Source organism: Oenanthe melanoleuca, chromosome 4 (genome assembly GCF_029582105.1).
Source record: "Oenanthe melanoleuca isolate GR-GAL-2019-014 chromosome 4, OMel1.0, whole genome shotgun sequence".
Classification (NCBI taxonomy): Eukaryota; Metazoa; Chordata; class Aves; order Passeriformes; family Muscicapidae; genus Oenanthe; species Oenanthe melanoleuca.
The window spans coordinates 60,483,320-60,502,799 of record NC_079337.1 but is presented as its reverse complement, the minus strand read 5'-3'; the positions used below and the strand labels follow the sequence as shown (position 1 = coordinate 60,502,799).

Below are 19,480 nucleotides of genomic sequence, written 5' to 3'. Positions count from 1 at the left end.
GCAGCAGGAGGTCTCAGAGTTGCAGAAATAATAGAATATGATGTACTGAAAAGGGAAATAAAGACAATCTTAAAGACTGCTTTTATTTTTTTATCTCAGGCCCATTTCTTTATCTAATCAAAGCTGATTCTTGTAGTTATTTGTTGTCTTTCCTAAAATTTCAACTATACTTTAATTATGTCCCACACCTGATGTAATTTCACACATTAAGCTTCTGTTGCCATTTTTGCATCATTGTCAAATATAATCTCATATTTTCTGAAATGTTGTGGGATGTTTTTTCTCCTTCAAAAATGAAATCTTGGCCACATTTCTGATTTCCTCCCCTCCATTCTACTTCTATATACTTCCTGTATTTAATCAAATTTCTATTTCTTGTAAAGATTTTTCATTCTAATTTTCTGTTTTCTTTAGGGAACAGCAGTATTACAGTCTGGAGTCTTGCCAGCTATATCAGGTAGGAGCCATTTAGTTATTTGCTTTATTTAACAATGATGTTTAAGTCTCAAATTGTGATAAGAGAAACAAAAGATTTATGGCAGCAGAACCAAATACTATATTGAGAGGTGTCCTGTTTGTGGTTGTTTTTGCTGCTGCAGTTCATGACTGACAGTTATGAAATGCATTGTGATCTGTAATAACCTTGCTTGAAAAGATTAATATATTTTTTTCCCCTTTCTTTTGTTAATATGAAGAGATTCAAAGTTGTCTGATTCTTTGAAAAGTTGTTTAGTACTTTTTCTACTTACATATTCAAAGAACATTCAAAGAATGTTCATGAAAAGAATATTTTTTGCTTTTTAGGCTGTATTACCACCAAAGTCAAACTTGATTTATGTGTTCAGTGTGTATAGCCAGTTTCCTAAATATCACAAAATCACAGGAATTAATCTTTACCAGAAGCAACTGGGAGATGCTTCTCTCATGTCTGAAACTATTGATTGACCAACAAAATCAGTAGTGAGAGGACACTGAGTATGTGGCCTGGAAAGATAATTTAGACAAAGGCACTGACCACCCTTGCATTGTAAACCTCTCTACCAGTAGAATGTGTTGGTCACCTGAGTTCCCTGTCTAATGCAGCCAAACTGGTCTGGCACCTTTGAGTTATCATTTTACTTCAAAGAAAACATTTCATTAGCATTTAGTTTTGTGTGGTTTCTCTCCATCTTAGACCTTGGAGAAATCTGTGTGAAGATTTTGGTTAGTATCTTAAATGCCCTTCCATTCCTTAAATAGTTTACCTGATAATTCATCAAATCCATTAAATTTCATTGGATACCCACCTCTGATAGACATTGAACAGCTCTTTGTGCTTGGCTTTCTCTACTACTTTAAAAACCCTTGGCAAATACATAAAGCAGTGTAACTGATGGATACTTGTGTGAACAAATCCAGTGAGATACTCAGGATCAGGAGGTGTCTCTGGAGAAGGTTAAAAGTAACTCACTTCCTTTGTCTGTCTCAGCAGGAGAAAATCCAGAAGCATTTAGCAGATCTTGTTACTAGTTATTCCACTCAAGTCAGTGGAATTACTCTTGATTTATAGAGGTGTAAGTAGAAGCCCAAATTGGATCATTAATTTTATCTTTCCCTCTGGTACTCAAGTGTCTAGTCCTCCCCTCAAACCAAGGAAACCAGAACACTTATGATGAAAGTGTGTGTGAATACAGGGAAACTTCTGCTGCACGTGGTGGGCAGAATGTTATTTCTGTACTAATTTCAGTGTCAAGTTAATTTTGGATGCAAACAACATCTGACAAAAAATCTCAGACTATTCATGCATATGAGGGAATTAGCTGTTTTGATAAAACCTATCACGAAGCAAATTGGAACTGCAGAAGTACAGGACAGATTTTTATGTCAACAGAAAGAGAGTGTACAAGGCTGAGGAAGTTTGAGCAGGTGCATTTTATTATCTGCTACACTTGGAAAATTTAGTTATGAAAAAACTCTTATAGGAATTAAATGCTTAAGGCAAATGCAGCATCTAAAACCAGTGACTGAAGTTTTCTTTGTGGGGTTTCACCTCTCAAATGCTCCAATATACCAGTACAATTTTATTCTTCAATACTACAACTATTTTTGTAGTATACAAATATAGAATACAAAAGGAGCTGAAGTTTTCTGTGTCTCAAATAAAACTTGCATTTTTATTGTCCTTAGATATTTAATTTTTTAATTATTATTTCATATTCAAGTTTTGTCTTTCATATGTGTGAAATTTTAATTATAATTGAACTTGGCATTGCAAAGCTTTCAAAATAATTCTGTAGCATTTGAATATTTAATCTAAGGTATTAACTGAAGGTCCCAGGGTGCTGAGCAGTCATTCTGTTCTGTTGGGCTAAAGGAGCTGCATTAGAACTTGTCTGTGGTTTTCTATTATGAGAGATTATTGTCCATTGCTGAGAATAAAATAAACTCACACTAATATGAGGTTACTTTCAAAACCTGCATTGTGCATATACATGGCAAGATGCCTCTGCTATCATGGATGGCTCTACAATGACCCAGATATAAAATTTCCAGTTCACTTACTCACAAACACATTTCATTTTTATCATATTTTCATTCAAATGCACTGTAGAATGCAAATCCATTCCTTCCTGGGCTACAGGTGCCCACATGTTCTATGTAATATTTTTGCTCTTGAATGTGTCAGTTCTGTAGCAAGACATGGAATTAAACAGTAAAGGATCAATTGTTTGTGTATTTTTCAATTTATTGGTAGAGAATGTGGGTATTCTCTTTCTCCTTTTAGTTAGATATGCTGAGCAACAGACTCACAACTTTAGAAAATTGTGTTTCATTCTAATGGCAAACAGAAAAGTGTTCTAAATATGGCAACAATTCTAAGTTATATTACTAGATGGAATAAAACAAGTTGGGGTGAATCATTTAATTCTGGTTTAAATAATTTGGTTGCCTTTGTTATAAATAACTTTGTAAATATTGATTAGAAAGAGAGACTGAATTAGATTACTTGAGTTTGTAGGAGGAAAATGTTCCCATTGTTATCACAGCTTTGTACTACAGATAAAGACAAGGGATTCTTTGGAGTTGTATCATGTGTGAATGTCTGCTCTTAAGCATAATAGACTGCATTTAGAGTATGATGGACCTCAAAATACCATGACAGATAGAGGTTCAGGATATAGGATAGAGGCCCAAAAATATGATTCAGATTTCCTGAGACTGCTGGATTCTGGAGTCACCTCAGTTTGGTACATTTTGTGTGAGCAGTTCTCATGTACAGACTCTCACAACTGCTTAAGAAATCCTGTAGCTTGATCTGCTGGTTGCAGTTTCAGAGGTCTGCATGCAGGACTTTTTCTCAGGAGCTGCTTAGGTGCTTTGAATTAAGAGATTGTGAATAAGATCCACATTCAGCATTGAGAGGTGAAACAATGGACTGCACATTCCTTCACAGAATGGTGAGCTGAAGAGCTTGTCATTATCTTCATTATCCTTCTGGTACTATAAACCAAAGTATTGTAGGAAAAATAGGACTGAAGCAGTTATCTAGAGAGTCTCTGCCCTGAGGTTTGGATGTTCTGTGTATGTCTGACAGATGTTTAGTTCTGCAGTGAGAATCCTTAATCCACCTTGAATGATCCAAAATCCTCTGCTATTCTTACATTTAAAATCTCCTAGCAGTTGTGCTGTTTCTCATTGTAATTTAGGTCTCTTATTTAAATTTTGTTCTCCTTTCTATTCCATTGCAACACCTTAAATAGGAACCTCCAGCTCTTACTCATTAGGGTGAATGGTTTCCTTCAAAATATTTGTATTTTCTCAGTTGAGTAGAAGTCTGTCACAGCAATCTTCTTTCATGAATGATGTTTAAACCATGAGGCTGTTTTGTGTGGAGGGAAAATGCCACTATTTTTGTCCATAGGGAAATGCCACTATTTCTGTCCTTAGCTGCCAGCCCCTTCCAAATGAGCTGAGCAGACTGAATCCCAAGACTCCTATTTAGAGAAGGGAGGCTGGGAGCTGGAAGAGCTTGCAGAAGTGCTTGGGGACACTGCAGTCCCTGGAGAGGACATTTCATGCCAGCTCTGTGCACCAGATTTCAGAAACTTTCATCCTTTCCCAATTCCCACTGGTTGCCTGGGCATTCCCATGAGCCAGACCCAGCCCTGAGTATTTCAACACTCAAATTTAACTTCCCTGGAGGGAGGTCTGATCTCCCTGTTCCTCTGTGCCATGGGCTCTGGCTTTGCAGCAGCCTGTAATTGAATGGGCAAGTAACAAATATGCTGCCAGGGAAGCAGTGATCTTTCAATATTGCTTTTTGACTTGTAAATTCTCTCTTCTTTTCCATTTTCCCCCTTATTCCATAGGAGCAAATTCATCAGCATTGCAACAGACAGTCTTGTTCTCTGACAGCCTCTGCTTGCAATTCTAAACCTACACAATGCTTGATGGGAAATGTTCTGAGGGGATGAATTAAGGAATAAACATAAAACAGTAATTGGAATTCATCTAACATATCACCTGAATGCTGATTATGAACACTGTATCTCTATTAAATTTTTTTTAGGTAGATAGGGACTCAAGGCAGGCAGACAGGAAAGAATAAAATTAAGTGTAAAACAGGCACTGAAAACAAAGTCAGATGTCTGACAGATTAGCTTTTCTGATGGAAAACTATGTGCTTTTTTGTGCATTTTAAAACATTTTTATTGCATATCTATGCAGCATGATACTTTTATTCCAAGCTTAGGAGTCAGCTTTTAAGAAATTAATTCAGAACAATGAGAAAGAAGAATCTGGGCCATACTGTGGTGGTTATTATTGATTAGGCTGAAAACAATTTACAATTCTCATGTTTTTTTCAGGATTTGTCTCTGATATTTTTATTGAGCCAGTAAAGGACTGTGTGTTGAACAGTGTGCACCACAGATATGTCATGTCATACCTTCCAGGGCTAATAGAAAGCATCATTCTAATGAGAAACTGATTAATGAAACCCTACCATAATATGGCATTCTCTTTCTTGGTTCTGCTTTGTTCCACAGGTCCACTCAAAGTAATTCTTTAGGGGAAGAAATAGAGGAGCTCAGAAAAAGTAAACTGATTAAAATATATATTGCATTTACAAGCTAAATGTTGGCCTTGGTGACTGTCTGAAGTAAGAGGGGCCTTTTCCCAGGGGGAAAATAAACTGTGGGGAAACCATGGCACTGAATGATCCCAATGCTGCTGCTTCAGATCCAGCAGGTTCCTGTTCTCTGTACTGGGGGTGACAGAGGGTGGTGAGTCCATGCCACAGTAACCCTCTAGTCCTGTCCTTTATTTATTCATTATTTGCTTCCCTGTGCCTTCTCTGGCACTGCAATCTGGGGAAATTACATATCCCAGCCTTATAGAACACCAAGGTGAGGACCTTATTTACACATATAGTGATTATTTCAAATTTTTTACAATTTTGGTTTTTTGTGTGATCTTCATCCCTGGCTAGTGTAGATTCTGAGCTTCACATGTATCAAGATTTTTGAATGAAATGTATGTAAAGCATCTTTGAAGTTTTATTTTTTTAAAAAAGACCCCAGACACTGAATTTCCTGGCACAGGAAAATGGTAATAATTCTAGCTTAATGCTTTTACACTTTTAAGGTTAGGAGGCTGGGCTGGAATGGCTCACAGCATGGGAAGATGAATAATAACTAGATGCAGTTAGATCCTCTGGTGTTTTTTGCACAGACTAAATAGACATTTTTGAGGAACAATATTTGAACAAGGTGCTTGAATGCATTTCTAATTTTGAGAGATTCTACCACTTTTAAAGTTGTCTATTAGAGAGACAGGAGGCATTTCTGAAAGTGGAGAAATCTGTAGAGCAAGTAAACATTTTTAAGTATCCCCTTCAGCTTTTGTGTCCTGCAGATAATGCCATTTGTATAGCAGAAAATACATGAAATTACTTTGGAAATCAAAGAGAACAAACAGGGAAGTTTTGTAGGGCAAATATAGAGCAGCAGGAAGTCTCCTATTACATTTCCATGAAACAACCTCCTGGTGTACTTGCAGTGTTTCTCCTGTCAATCAGGAGCTTTAGCCTTTGGATGCTCTTTTGAGCAAGGTATCTGTTTTCAGAGGAGGAGATGGGAATGTTGCTTGGGTGAGTGGGTCAAAGTTCTTCATAATAAAGCTAGTTTTAATTCAACAAGAAGCAGGGTTTTAGCACAGAATGGGCTGTTTTCTTCTGTCCTGGCTCAGTGTCAGGAGATTTAATAGCCCAGACCTGAAGGGTTTGTGACCTGCCCCTGGGAGGCAGAGTAGAGGCTGGGCAGTGACAAGTGATCACTTGGTGGATGCAGTGCAGGGCTGTGTGTGTCTGCTCACTGGTCATGCTATGATAGGTCAGAAGATTTGAAAATGTAAACTGTCTGAGCTCAGTTTATAGTTTATGTTCCATCTTCCCTCTGTTTAGTTTTTTTTCCATGGCTTTTTCTTGTCAACTTCCTTATTTTTGAAGCATAGACATAAAGCAATATCTATAAAGTTAGAAAAATATTTCAAATAGTTGTTTTCACTGAACTACAATAAACTTTTGAGTCTAATCAAATGTTGGAATTCAAAATACCCTGTAGATTATTTTAATTTTGTCACATTTTAAATACCTTCTTCCTCTTACATATTGAGGAAAGTAGAACAGAAGTAACTTTCTTGATGAGATGCTCAGTTCTGACAAAGACTTGAGTGAGTGAGCCACACAGAACTGTATGGCAGGGGAAACTGAAAATATTGTTCATAACAATCCCTTGTAAAATGAAAAGAATAATTGAAGGGAGTGTCTGTCTCCTGCTGGATACTTTATTTGCTCAGAAGTTTATCTTCCTATCTTGCTTTTTCCATTCCTCCGAGTGTTATGCTAGAATTCATGAATAAGAAACAAACCAGTTTATGCAGTAGCTGAAAAGAAGAAGGAAGAAAATATCTGGGTTGATCTCTGTTGACATGTGTTTATATGATGCAGCTCAAAGCTTCAAAAAAATTCCCTGAGAGATTTTACTATGTAAATATTTTTTAGTTGCCAGATTTGAAAATGAGGAAAATGCAACAGGCCAAATCCTAAAACATCAATATGATTCTTTTAAATAAGCTCTGAATGGGAAAATTTAAACTTGACCATAAATGGATTGGAATATTTTATTGTTTTAAATCTCCTTTCCTGTCCTGGGTGCTCTTCACAAATCCTAAAAATGTTGCTTAAAAATCCACAATGCCTCTGGAATAGTTTCTGCTGAATTGCAATAAGTTTTTGAGGGAATAAAAAACCCAACCCCACACAGGTTTTGTGATGAAGCTGGAATTAGCATAAGGCTGTAATCTTCCTTCAAAGTAAGGTGAGGCCCTTGGCTTCATAAGACACATTATGATGTTTTTAATGCAGAGGGAGGATGTATTTATGCAAGAAAAAGGAAGATGAGTTACAGTGAAAATAGAAATAAATCAGCTAGCCTAAGGCTGTCCTATTTTTGCATTGATTTTTATCAGAAGTCATGTTAAAAATAAAATTCCAAATAACATTGTTAGTTGTTAAGTCCTCAGCAGAGTTTTACAATCTGTAAAGGTTCTACAATCTGATCTGTTTTGTTAAAATACAGATCTCAGTATGGCATAACATTGAATTTTGTAGCCTTGAATTACCCTATATATGCTTTCATGTACATAAAGACAACAAACTAAAGGCTTTAGGTCAGTTGTGCCCTTTTGAAATATTTTTTATTATTGTTTTAATTCATTGTCCTCATTAAGTGAAATAATGAGTGGTTTTTTAGATTTATTTTATAAAACTGTGGTATTAATTTTACAAGCTTGGAAACTCTTAGATTTAGAGTTAAAATTGTATGTATACTTTATACAGGAGAAAAAAAAAAAAGGAATTTCCATTTTCTTTAGATTCCCAGGCCATGCAGTTTGCTTAGATATTTCAGAATATTTATCTTACAGAATTTCTTCGTGTTGCATAAGAGCTATGGTAATTTTTGGATGCTATTTTAAAAATAATCTGCAGAGCAGTGTCTCACCTGCTCAGAGACTATTCATCAGCTTGGAAGAGTGTTAATTTTCTGTGTGATCCCCAGCAGCCTGCAGCACATGGCAGAGCCACCCTGTCACCAGTGGCAGGGTTACTCATACCCACAGCCTCCCACCCAATTCCTCTTCAGTTCCATCTCTGCACAAGAAGTTCCCTCACAATTACTCATGCCAGGAGGTGAATGCCACTCAGGGCTGGATGGGGTGATGGAACCTGCACCCAGCATCCCCCATCAAGGTGATGCTGCTGAGTTTGCTGGTTAAGGAAGGAATGTGTGTGTGTGCACGGGTACCACCCTGCACTTTCTGAGCTGTTGTTCCCTCAGATTTCCCAATACAGCTTCCTGCTGGAAGAATCAGGCTGGGGAAGGGAGGCTGTGCCACCTGTGTGTCCATGGTTCCTGGCTGGAACACTGGCAGGTGTTTCCCAATGTGCTGTGGCCTGGGTTCAATCCCCACGGACCAGATCCCTGGTGTTCCCTTGCCCCTGGCTGGTGTATCCATGTCTAAACTTGGATGGTGAACTGCTGAAGTGGGGATGTTTTCATTCACTTAGAGAGGTTTTGGCTCCACTCTGACCAGATTTTAATGAACACTTGAAACTTTTTTGTTGCAAAGCATCTCCCAACTCAGTTCTCATTGCCATTTTACTTCTTAGCTGAAGGCAGCTTTCCCTGTGAGGAAGGTACACTCACCACAAACAGGGAGGTACAGCATCCTTATGGCTTTATGGAAGGCATCTTTTCTCTCTGAAGAAAGAAAACAACAAAATTAGATTTAAATGCTACAAACTCAGGATAAAGAATTTAGCAAAAAAAAATTTTAATTGCATAAATGAAGAACGATTACTTGTAATTATTTGCATTTTTTTTGTTTGTTTGTTTGTTGGTTTTTTTTTTTTTTTTTTTTTTTTTTCCCTAGATGTTTCAGAAACATCTACTAAAAATGAATCAGGTATTTAGATTTAATGTGAATCTCTGTCTTTATAAACAGGTGGTGCTTCTGTCATGGCAGCTTCTGGGTCCTTGAAAGTGCACAGAGGGCACAGTCTCCAAGCTGGTAGGTAAAAGTAATTATGAGGTATGTGTGTTCATGTAAACTGAAACAAATTTAAACTTAAATTATTTTAAACTTCAGAAAATATTAAAGGTAATGCATCATTTGATTCCCTATTGTAAGGCTTACCTATTTCTTTGGGTTTTTTGCTTTGAGGAGCTCTTGTCAGAAAGGCATTGACAGATGGGATAAGTTTAGAAGAGACAGTGACAGATGAGATAAGTGACAGAGTATAAGCAGTAATCTTATTCACATCAGTAAAATGCTGCCATTACTTTAACAAAGGGCACCCACCAAAAAAAATTCACCTCAGGCCATGAGAAATCCTGTGCCCTAACAATGATATGCTGGGGGAAAACACCCACCACATTTAAATATACTTCTTTATGGTAATGGGGAAAAAAAGCACTGCCAGCATATAGAACTATGTGTGTTTGTCATTCAAAATTAGTTGCAATATGTTCATTCTATGGACACAGCATTTTTGCTTGCCTGGCTTTAACTGGGGTGGAGTCTGAGATTGTGAAGAAATGTGGGCATCTCTTCTCAGCTTCATGCTTGGGAAAGACTGATGGTGTGCAGCCTGACCTCTTTGTAAAGATGGTGATTTGCACTTGGAAAGCAAAGTTGTCTTTGTAAGGGCTAGCTTAAGCATTTTTGATGGTTTTTCAGAAATCAAGGAGTTACCCATCATGCTGGAGGTGGAATTTTAACAAGAGTCTTCCAGATGCTCCCAAGATCACCCCCACATTGCTCCCTGACTCATGCATGCAAGAAAACTCTGCTCCCACACTGCTGCACAAGATGCACTGCTGTTGGCTTCAGTGGCCTTCAGTGGGAATAGCTGTAAAAGTGTCCTCAATTTTGTTTCCTTGCTGTTATGTTCATGAAGAAATGCTCACACCACTGTTAGAGAAAGGCCAGCACTAGCCACTGTTTATGCTTTCTGAGATTATTCTGTATGATTTATATTAACAGGTTGCAAGTCAAAACCAGAAAAGCATAGGCTTTGATTATATTGTACAAATTCCTAAATCCAAAGCCATTAACAGTGTTCCTGTGTTCTAGGTCCTAAAGGTGGCTATGAGATGCTAACACATCCTTCAGAACCTGGCACTCCAACTAGTTCTGAGGAACTTGGTGAGTACAGATTTTTGTGTCAGAGGTCACTAACACCTCTTGTTTCTTTTTAATTTTCCTTTTTTTAAATTTGAGATTTGAGATTTCTTTGAGATGTCTTCTAAGTGTAATTTTTGAAGTGTTGCCCTTTGAACATATCAGCTTTACTTGCATGCTAACACATTTATCTTTGGGCTGTATTTATAGTGCTGATTTTCTTTCTGTGTGATTTATCATTCATTTCTGAGAACAGTGCCTATATTGGGTAGAAAATATTAATAACTAACACTTGCTGAAAGACTGCAACACCAGTTTCAAATATAACTTTCTTCTTCCCTCCCCAATTATATTCTTTTCCTTTCTTTTCCCCCAGTTGAGGACCATTGCATTTTCACTCTTCTCCCATTACTTGCTTGAGTATCTTTTTAGATTCCTACAGTTTCCCCCTTTCTCTTCAAGCAATCATGGTATTCTACCAGTTCTTTCAGAATCTTGTAGCCATGCATTATGGTCTGTTTTTCTCTCAAATGCTCCTTTCCCAATATTCTCAAATCCTGGCCCTCTGACCCCTCTTGAATCACCTCCTGTCTCTGTGCACCCACAAGGGGCTGCTGAAAGGGCTGTCCATGTGCACCTACATTAGTAGGAACATTTCACTGTTTTGTGCTTTTTACACAAAAAAGCCAATTTTCAATGCCTAATACTGTTTTGGTTTTTTTTTTTTTTTTTTTGGTTTTTTTTTTTTTTTTTTTTGGCTTGTTTGGGTTTTTTTTAAAGGAAGAACGAAAACCAAGTATTTCTATGTTTACAAAGAAAGCACAGTTTCTATTGAGACAGCACTGGCTGAACAGAAGGCTTTTCCTTTCCTTCCATTCCAATTTGCCCAACTGTTTTTTTTCTTTATTCTTCTGTTTCCTCCTTTGAGAAGAATATTCAACTGTTGCCAGCTTTTGGGTTTTTTCCCTGTGTGTTTCTTTTGCTTTTCTTGCACAAACCCCTACCAATTCTCCATGTGTAGTTTTTAGCTCTCAGGAAAGTCACTTGGCTTGTTTGCAACAGGTATGTTCAGCTTCCTTAAACCTGCTAATTGTTTAGTTCTAAAACTAGTTCTTGCTAGTTTTCATGCTAGCTAACTTTGAGGATGCTTCACTTAACACTTCTGTTACATCACTTCAACAGCATACTGAAAGACTTCAAAAATTATCTTTTCCTTCATGATTGTTCGTGACTCTGTCCTTAATATTGTCACTTGCTTGCAACTTCTGCAGGCTTTCAATGCTGTGATTTTTCTGAGTCCCTTCTTGCTCAATCAGGCCAAATTCCTTTGCAATAATTTGGACACAATAATTGAAAATAATTTTTGAGAATGATGTTTGATGACAATATAAAAAATTCTTTCTGCATTTGGTTCTGCATTAATTTTGTCATTTTGTTTCTGCCATCTTGCTTGAAGTCTGACTGACAGAAAAATATTTGTATACTTTTTGGATTTTCCTATGTTTTTTAAAGAAAATCTGCAAGAAAATTGGCCAAATTTCCAGTCTTTTCAATTTTTGGATTGTGTAGTAGACTCCTTTGATTTAAACAGCTTAAGCCTGGGGAGATTCCATTACCCTGGAATATACCTATACTGTTGCCTAACACTTTCTCTGATATTATAATAATATAATTATTTATAATTATTTATATTATTATTTATATTACTATTTATATTATTATACTAATATAATATTTCCAAGAAGATGAAAAAGTTTCCCTTAAGGGTTATTCACTGTTGCTGTTGTCTAGATATAAGAAGTAATTTTCCCTATGCTCTAAAATGCTTTGATATCCTACTGCCTCTCCATTCACATCTCAATAGTGTCTACATGGGCAGAATGTTGGACAAAAAAAGATTTGATATGAGTTCTTTGTGGGAACAAGGAAGGGCTTAAGAGGAGAATTTCATGAAAAAGGAGAACCTCAAAGTGATTGTTTTCCCTCTGCACTCCTCTGTCTCAAACTGACTTCAGAGTAGAAAGTCTTTAGGGCTAAGGACTCCAACTGGACTGAGCAGGCAGACAAGATTGAAATAATTGAAAGCAGGGCTAGATAAAGTCTTGAGAATTAAACCAGTAGACCAAAAAAGTTATTTTTAATTAAAAATCGTTTTATAGGAACTGTTCTCTAGTAGGTGTTAGTCTATGTATTTTTTTTGAAATTTCTAGAAAATTCTGTGGGATTTTCTCTAAAGTTCTTGTGATCTTTACTATTTAAAGGGTTTCCCCACTGGTTTTTTTTTTTTTTTTTTTTTTTTTTTTTTTTTTTTTTCCCCTGCAATGAAACTCCTTAATACTTTGTTTTCTTTACTCAGCATCATTCCTATCTTTTTTAGTCCTGTCAATGTCTCCTCAAGTTTGCTCTCCCTTTGCTTGGAACAGTTCTTCAGTCCCTGTTTTTGGGACATGATTTAAGAACCTCTAGTAATTTTGCTTTCTGTCTTGCAGATGATATAGTAGTTCACAACTCCCTAGAACAAATTACTTCAAATGAAGCTTTATTAACCTAATGTAGAGCTGGAAGCCTTGTGAGATAGTGCTGCTGAAAATATCTGCAGAGTGTTTGCCTTCTGCCACAACACAGCAAGATCCCTGTCTGTGTTCTGTGGCCTTCTTCATGGATCCTGACTTGATATTTATTTATTTTCAGGATATTTTTTTTATTTATTTTCAGGATATTTAAAGTAGAAGCAGTAGTTTTCTCATGTCCCATTTACCACTGAGGAATGTCCAGTTTGGCAAGCAGAGTTACTGCTGCTCAGTGTTTGCTCCCAGTGTGTCTGTGTGAGCTGGATCACTGCAAACAGTGCCTGTTGTAACCTGTTACTTATTTCAGAAGGGGCAGTGGGTTATTCAGCTGATGTCCCCACACCAGATCGACCCCACAGTGAGACAGCCACCTATGTTAATATTCCTGTCAGCCCTACTTCCAAAAAACAGCTTCACTACATGGAACTGGAGCTTCAAGAATCTAGCACAAGCATAAGAGGTAAGGAAGTCTATGATACTTTTAAACAGCAAAGAAAATGCTCAGTGCATGGGGTGTGTGGAATCCTGGTTTCATACAGGGAGCAGATGAGGGAGCTGGGGGTGTTCAGCCTGGAGAAAAGGAGGCTCAGGGGAGACCTTATCACTCTTACAACTACCTGAAAGGAGGATGTGGCTGCACAGGGTCTTCCAGTGACAGGAGAGGACATGGCCTCAAGCTGCCCAGAGGGAGGCTCAGGCTGGACATCAGGAAGAATTTTCTCACTGACAGGATGGTCAGGCATTGGAACAGGTTTCTAGGGAAGTGATGAACTCCTCATGCCTGGAACTGTTCAAGAAATGACTGGATGTGGCACTCAGTGCTGTGGCTTAGCTGATGGTGCTTGGTCAAAGCTTGAACTCCATGATTTGGAGGTCTGTTCCAACCTTAATGATTCCATGAACTACCTAAAGGTTTCTGCTAACAGAGGAGTTGAACCCTGTTATGTTTCTGAGGCAGTTTTTTTTAATTGGCATCTCTTCTTGGAAAAGATTTTTGAGTAATGAAGTTCTATAAGATGTTGCATCCCTTTGACAGGTGATTGTATGTGCACTCCTTCTGAAGTGAACATTTCAAACTCTGGAGTTTGAAAGACAGTAATTTGCTTGAGTTCTCAAGATTTTCATTGCACATTAGGACTGCACTTAGCTCATTTTTCTTTCTTGGCTTCAGAAACAGGGCTGTGGGTGTACAGGGCTTGCTCCTGAAGACACTGGCTCTGCAGCCATGCAGAATATGATTCAGAACAGAACACAGTGTTCTTCTATCTGCTCTCCATGAGGGCGTGTGAAAGAGCTACAGACAGAATGAAATGATTTCATTTTTAATGTTTTTGTTGTTTTTCTTTTGTTGCTTTTTTTTAAATGATTTTGGATTGGATCTTTTCCTTCTAATGCTTACCTTGGGCAATTAGCACATAAGGATGCAATAGATCTGCCATGTATTGTGATTTAGAGATGCAGTCCTTGCTACAGCAAATCCCTCATCAGCATCTGGCATTTAATTGCTTGCATTTGATATTGATGGGTTTTCCATGTATACTTCTCAGCTATAAAGATTTTAATTTTTATATTTCTAATTTCAGCAATTTCATTAACTTTGAAATGCTAGCACTTTTCCTGTTGCTTTAAAAATGTTTTTATGGTTTTCATCATGTAATTCTAAGCTTCTCCCAGGCCTTAATGTAGTTCTCTCCACAACATCATGTTGAAATGTAAAAATAATATTTTCTTCTGATTTAAAGACATTGAACCAAGGCATTAAAAATGAAGAGTTAAACGCTATAAATTTTCCTAAATGTCAACTACCCTCCCAGTCTCAAATTGTGTAACTTTAAAGGTGCCTGTAATGACCATAAATATTTTATTTTTTTCATATTTAAGTTTTCCTAGCCTTAGAGAAATATTTTACTGCTTAACAGACTGAGCAGTTTCTGCCTCCCCCATTGCCAAGAAAAATGAGCTAAAGTGTCATGTGATGCTGAAGGTGGCTGCTCTGGTAAACATTCACAAGGTGCATAATCCAGACAAAGAACAGTGCCAGCTGCCACAAGTGTTTTCTGTTCAAATACCAGGTGGTGTTCCCCAGAAGTGGGAAAGCCAAGACCAATCTTGTCAATGACTGGTGTTGGATCCCAGAAATCTGGAATTTTTGAGCTTTCTGTGCTTTCTGGCACTGACCCCCTGGATAACACTGCTTTTGATCTGAGGCCTTGGAGAAGGCTTCCAAATTTAAGTGATGGAGTTAAAGTCATGAGTGTGTAGTTAAATAGAAGTGTGTAATTTCACATGGGGAAGGGTTTTAAATTTGAGGTTTTTATAATATAGTAACAGGTATGGGACAAGATGGAGGATTTGGGGTGTTGTCTCCTTTTCAGTGTTCTTCCTTCTTCATGATTTCAGGTAGTAGTTTCTGGTTGGATAGTTAGTGCTGCACTGTGGGTCACAGGAGTTTGGTTATTGGGTCAAAAGTATAAATAATATAGGTGTTAATTCTCTATTTCACTGTTTAGCGTTAGGAGACCTTATAGCTGACTAGGTTCACCTCCATTTTGCTCACTTCTAGCTGGTACCTTGGAGTGTCACTGAACTTTCTGTACTTTAGGTAAAAATTAACAAACAACCCGGCCCAAACACGAGAAAATTCATCTTCTTTCTATTTTTTAATCCTGGCTCCAAGTGAAGACAGAAGAAACTTCAGACAAGCCACTAATTGAGTGGTGCAAACACCACCCTGTTACCTACTGGGAGTAGTAGGGGGGCAGACTCGAATCTGGGGCAAAAATTCAAGTGGTTCATTTGCTTATTTGAGAAAAGTCAGACAACTGGAATATGCAGAAAACAAAACTTTTGAGGTGGTTTTCCCCTTGCTCCCTTTATACAGCTTTCTCTAATGCAAAGATAACCCAGGATATCTGTGGAGGAAGTTGTGAGGTTAAGACCCTCTGGTGCTCTAGGCACCAACTTTGTTGGGTTATCTTCTAAAATGAGCAAAGCAGCTAATAGTTGCTAAAAGGTTATTTATTGCAGGAGCACATCAGTCTCAAAAGGCAAGCAGAAAAGTGATGGCAAAAAGCAGGGGCAAAAGGCAAATGGCAAAATATAATACAAACTCTTATATAGAATCTTCCCAACAAGCTAAGACACAAACTCCAATCCCCACTCCTTAACCTGTTAGAATTCTAGTTTCTTAACACTCCAGGTAACGTATAGGCTATGCATATGACCCATCTTGTTCTATCTGGAAAACGTAAGCAATATTCTTACTATAGCTCTATTATGTCTAAACACTGTCTACAGTTACAATCCTGGAGCCTCTACTGAAAACATCAGCATGTTCTTCAGCCTTCACTAGAACTCACACTTCTACTTTGGTATCTAAACCTTTTACTTACTAAAAGCATTAGAGCTCATACTGAAACTTACTTATCCTAAAACTTAAACTTAAACCTCTACCTTATGTGTGAGAGGCTTAGTGTGCTTCAATCCATCCACAGGCTTTAATTCAATCCCTGCACTGTGATTTCTCTTAAGAATTCAGAGACCACTGACTCCAACAGCCACCCCAGCCTTTTGGCTCAGGAGCAGCAGAGGGTGTGGTGTCTGACAGGCTGTGTTTGGTGTTTCAGGGGGGGGATCATCCCGATATGCCCAGATTGACATTGCAGCCACCGAGACGGCGCACAAGGTGGGGACGCAGCACGCGCAGTGCCGCCAGGAGCGCCTGCAGGAGCTGGAGCACAAGAGGAAAGGAGCCCAGCAGTGACCTGCCCAGGAGAGAACTTTGTGCTCACCACAGATTCATACCGATTCACCTTCCAAAAGATTCACACTTATTGTCAAAAAAACACTCGCACAAAACTCTGCCATTGCTTCTTGCAGTTATACCAGATTCATTCCGATGTCTTGATTCCTAGTTGGAAAGCTGGTACCATGAGGGGTGTGTTTGGTCTTTCCTTTTATTTGAATTTGGTTGTGAAGTCCAGATTTTTTGTCATATGCTATGACAGATGTAAGTTAACTTTTTCTATGATTCTAAAATCGTGGCGAACCTGGAACCAATTTCAGTGTTGATTAAATGGTGGCATTTTCTTTGAAAATAAAGAACTTGAATGTGTGTAGATAAGGGAATGTGAGTGTGTGTGTGGTAAGTGTGCTCATATGTTTGCATATGTCTGTATGTAAGCACACATTACTGATAAAATATATGTATATATCTGAATGTATAAAATGCATAAAACACATATTAATATATTAATGGACTTACAAAAGCAAGAAAGTTCAGTGCCTGCTCTTTTTGCAGGTGCGGTTTTTTTTCAATTTATGTGCTTATTTATGGACATGCTCAACTATACCTATGGGTAATTCAGTTTTATACCTCACCAAGTCCTGCAGAGTTGGCTAAAGTTGCTCAGATGTAAAAGCTGTAGTGTCAAGAATGCACATGTGCATGCAAACTGACAAGAGCACACAAACAAGTTATTTAATTATTCTATAAACCACAGTAATGTGAAGGGGCATTTGGGTGCTTCTGTTCTGAAAAAGCCTGGGTCAAACCATGACTTTGAGTTTTTAGTTGCTGGGTACCTGTAATTCATAGCAATTTTCCTGAAGTTGAACATATGTATCACTTTGAAAATCAGGTCTCAGTTTTTCACACAGCATGTTTTAAAACCAAAGTATTCAAAAGAAACATTTGCTTTTCAAAATTGAGTCCTTTATGTCACAAAAACTATTCCTAATGTAAAGCCAGAATCCACCTTAATCTAAACCTTTATTGAATAATTCTCTGCTGTCCCTAAGTAGCATAAAACCATTTCTGTGTAAGATGATGTCTACAGAATTGAGGCACAACAGGATTTCATCTTGTAAAATACCACAAGTCTGCCATCTCTTGCTTTTGTACAGTGAGATTTTATGATTCAAAACTTAGTTTCCCATATTATGTTGTCTATGTGATTCTTTTGTTCTTTTCCTTGTCCTCATATAAAATGTTATTTAAATAAAATATTGTATAAAATGTATGTCAGTGACACTAGACTAACAAAGGAATGTACTTATGAAGAAAACAATTTTTTTTTCTGATAACATATCAGCTTTGGATTCCACAAGCTACTGGGAGTGATATCTTGATATCTTGGGTTTTATGATTTTTTTGGTTGTGTCCTCTTAAGAACCAATATTACAGCCAAGTTCTGTTTTCTAGATCTGCATTATAATTTATGCTGGTGGGTGGAAGTTTTGTGCCAGTGAGGGTTTCACTAAGTGGCTTAAAATGAGAGGTGGGGTTTTGTTTTTGAGGCAGAATTTAACATAAATTTATTTGAATGTAGCCTCAATAGTAATGTAAAATATCAGAAGTCTCTCAAATAAAAAAGTCTTTGAGAGTTGACAATTCCCATTCTAATCTGTCCTGTGTTCAGATGTGTTTTTCTGTTGATCCACTCACCTAGAATATTTCTGAAGGGAGAAGAGATATTGCAAATAATGAGATTCTCAGTTTAAAAGGTTTTTCTTCAATATGTGGACAGTGGTGATCTGCTTTTTAAGTTTCAGTACAACTGGAATGGCCTGGGCTTCCTGGGGCCAGGTTTGTCTGACTGCTCTTCAGTCAAGGATCCTCCACTGGAGGACTTGCAAAGTGAAATGTCTTGATTTGTGACTATTCAATATTTAGGATGAGCACAGCTTGACTGATGCATGGAAATGCAGTGTTTTCCATGACAATATATAATGAAACTACATTATTTCATTATTATTATTGCAAAAATCTGTTTACCAGGAAAATATATTACCCAAGGTCTCTACAAAGGCTGTCTTTCTGAATGTTGCTTGCATTAAATGTGGGACTTGTAGCATGGGTAAGGATTTGACACAATAGGAAAGGTTATCAGATTGCTGCTGCCCTCACAGAGAAATCACAATTTAAAAAAATGTATTTTTCAGGTTGAGCAGGGCTGTGAATCTCTGTATGCACACAGTTCTCTGTGCACATGTGTTTGTGTATGTCATAGTAATTTCTGTTTCTTTTAAATTATTTTTACTTCACTTGAATAGGACAAACCAAACAGATGACTTTCACTTAGTTTTTAAATTCACTTTAAATTCTCATGCACTAAGTTATATTAGGAGCTGAAGCAGGAGGCCAAACCAATCTGTTGCATCTGTTAAAAGCTGGTTGGTTGTTGTTGTGGTAGTACCTTGCAGGTTGTAGGTCCCTGTCAGGTTAAAGGTTTGACATTTCTGTTGAAGAAACCAGGGCTTTCTCATTGAACAACTGGACCTCACAGAAATGGAAACCTTTATTCCTAAATAAATAAAATCATGTGCCTTCAACTTCCACTGGTGAGCTGGGGGCAGTGGAAATCATAGTCCTATGAGCAGGCTTGTGCTTGTTCACACACCTTGCATAAAACATGTGCAGGAGTGATCTGAAATACAGTTTGTGATTTCTATGGGATGAATCCATATTCAGAGCTCTTTAAAAAAAAAAAGTTAAAAAAAAGTATCTCCCACACTTTTGGAAACAAATTCAACACAAATGCAACTTGTAACTTCTAATGATAATACGAAGGATTTGCTCGTTTTTAATTTAGCATTCTATCAGAGTCAGATCTCCTCCTTTTTTTAGCAGGAACACAAAGTGTTCCAGAAGAACAAAACAGTGTGATGTGGCTGGTACTCCTGTA

The 19,480-nt window shown here is 37.5% G+C and overlaps 1 protein-coding gene across 1 annotated transcript in view; it reads left to right on the top strand.

Annotated features, from left to right (window-relative positions):
* Positions 1-18,191, top strand: part of DOK7 (docking protein 7) — a 59,724-nt gene extending 41,533 nt beyond the window's left edge. Inside the window, exons 8-12 of the mRNA XM_056489169.1 lie at positions 415-457; positions 9,046-9,111; positions 10,177-10,248; positions 13,102-13,254; positions 16,421-18,191. Of these exons, the coding sequence (XP_056345144.1) occupies positions 415-457; positions 9,046-9,111; positions 10,177-10,248; positions 13,102-13,254; positions 16,421-16,557 (471 nt within the window). The 3' untranslated portion in view covers positions 16,558-18,191. The remainder of the gene's footprint in view (positions 1-414; positions 458-9,045; positions 9,112-10,176; positions 10,249-13,101; positions 13,255-16,420) is intronic.
* Positions 18,192-19,480: the final 1,289 nt, after the last annotated feature.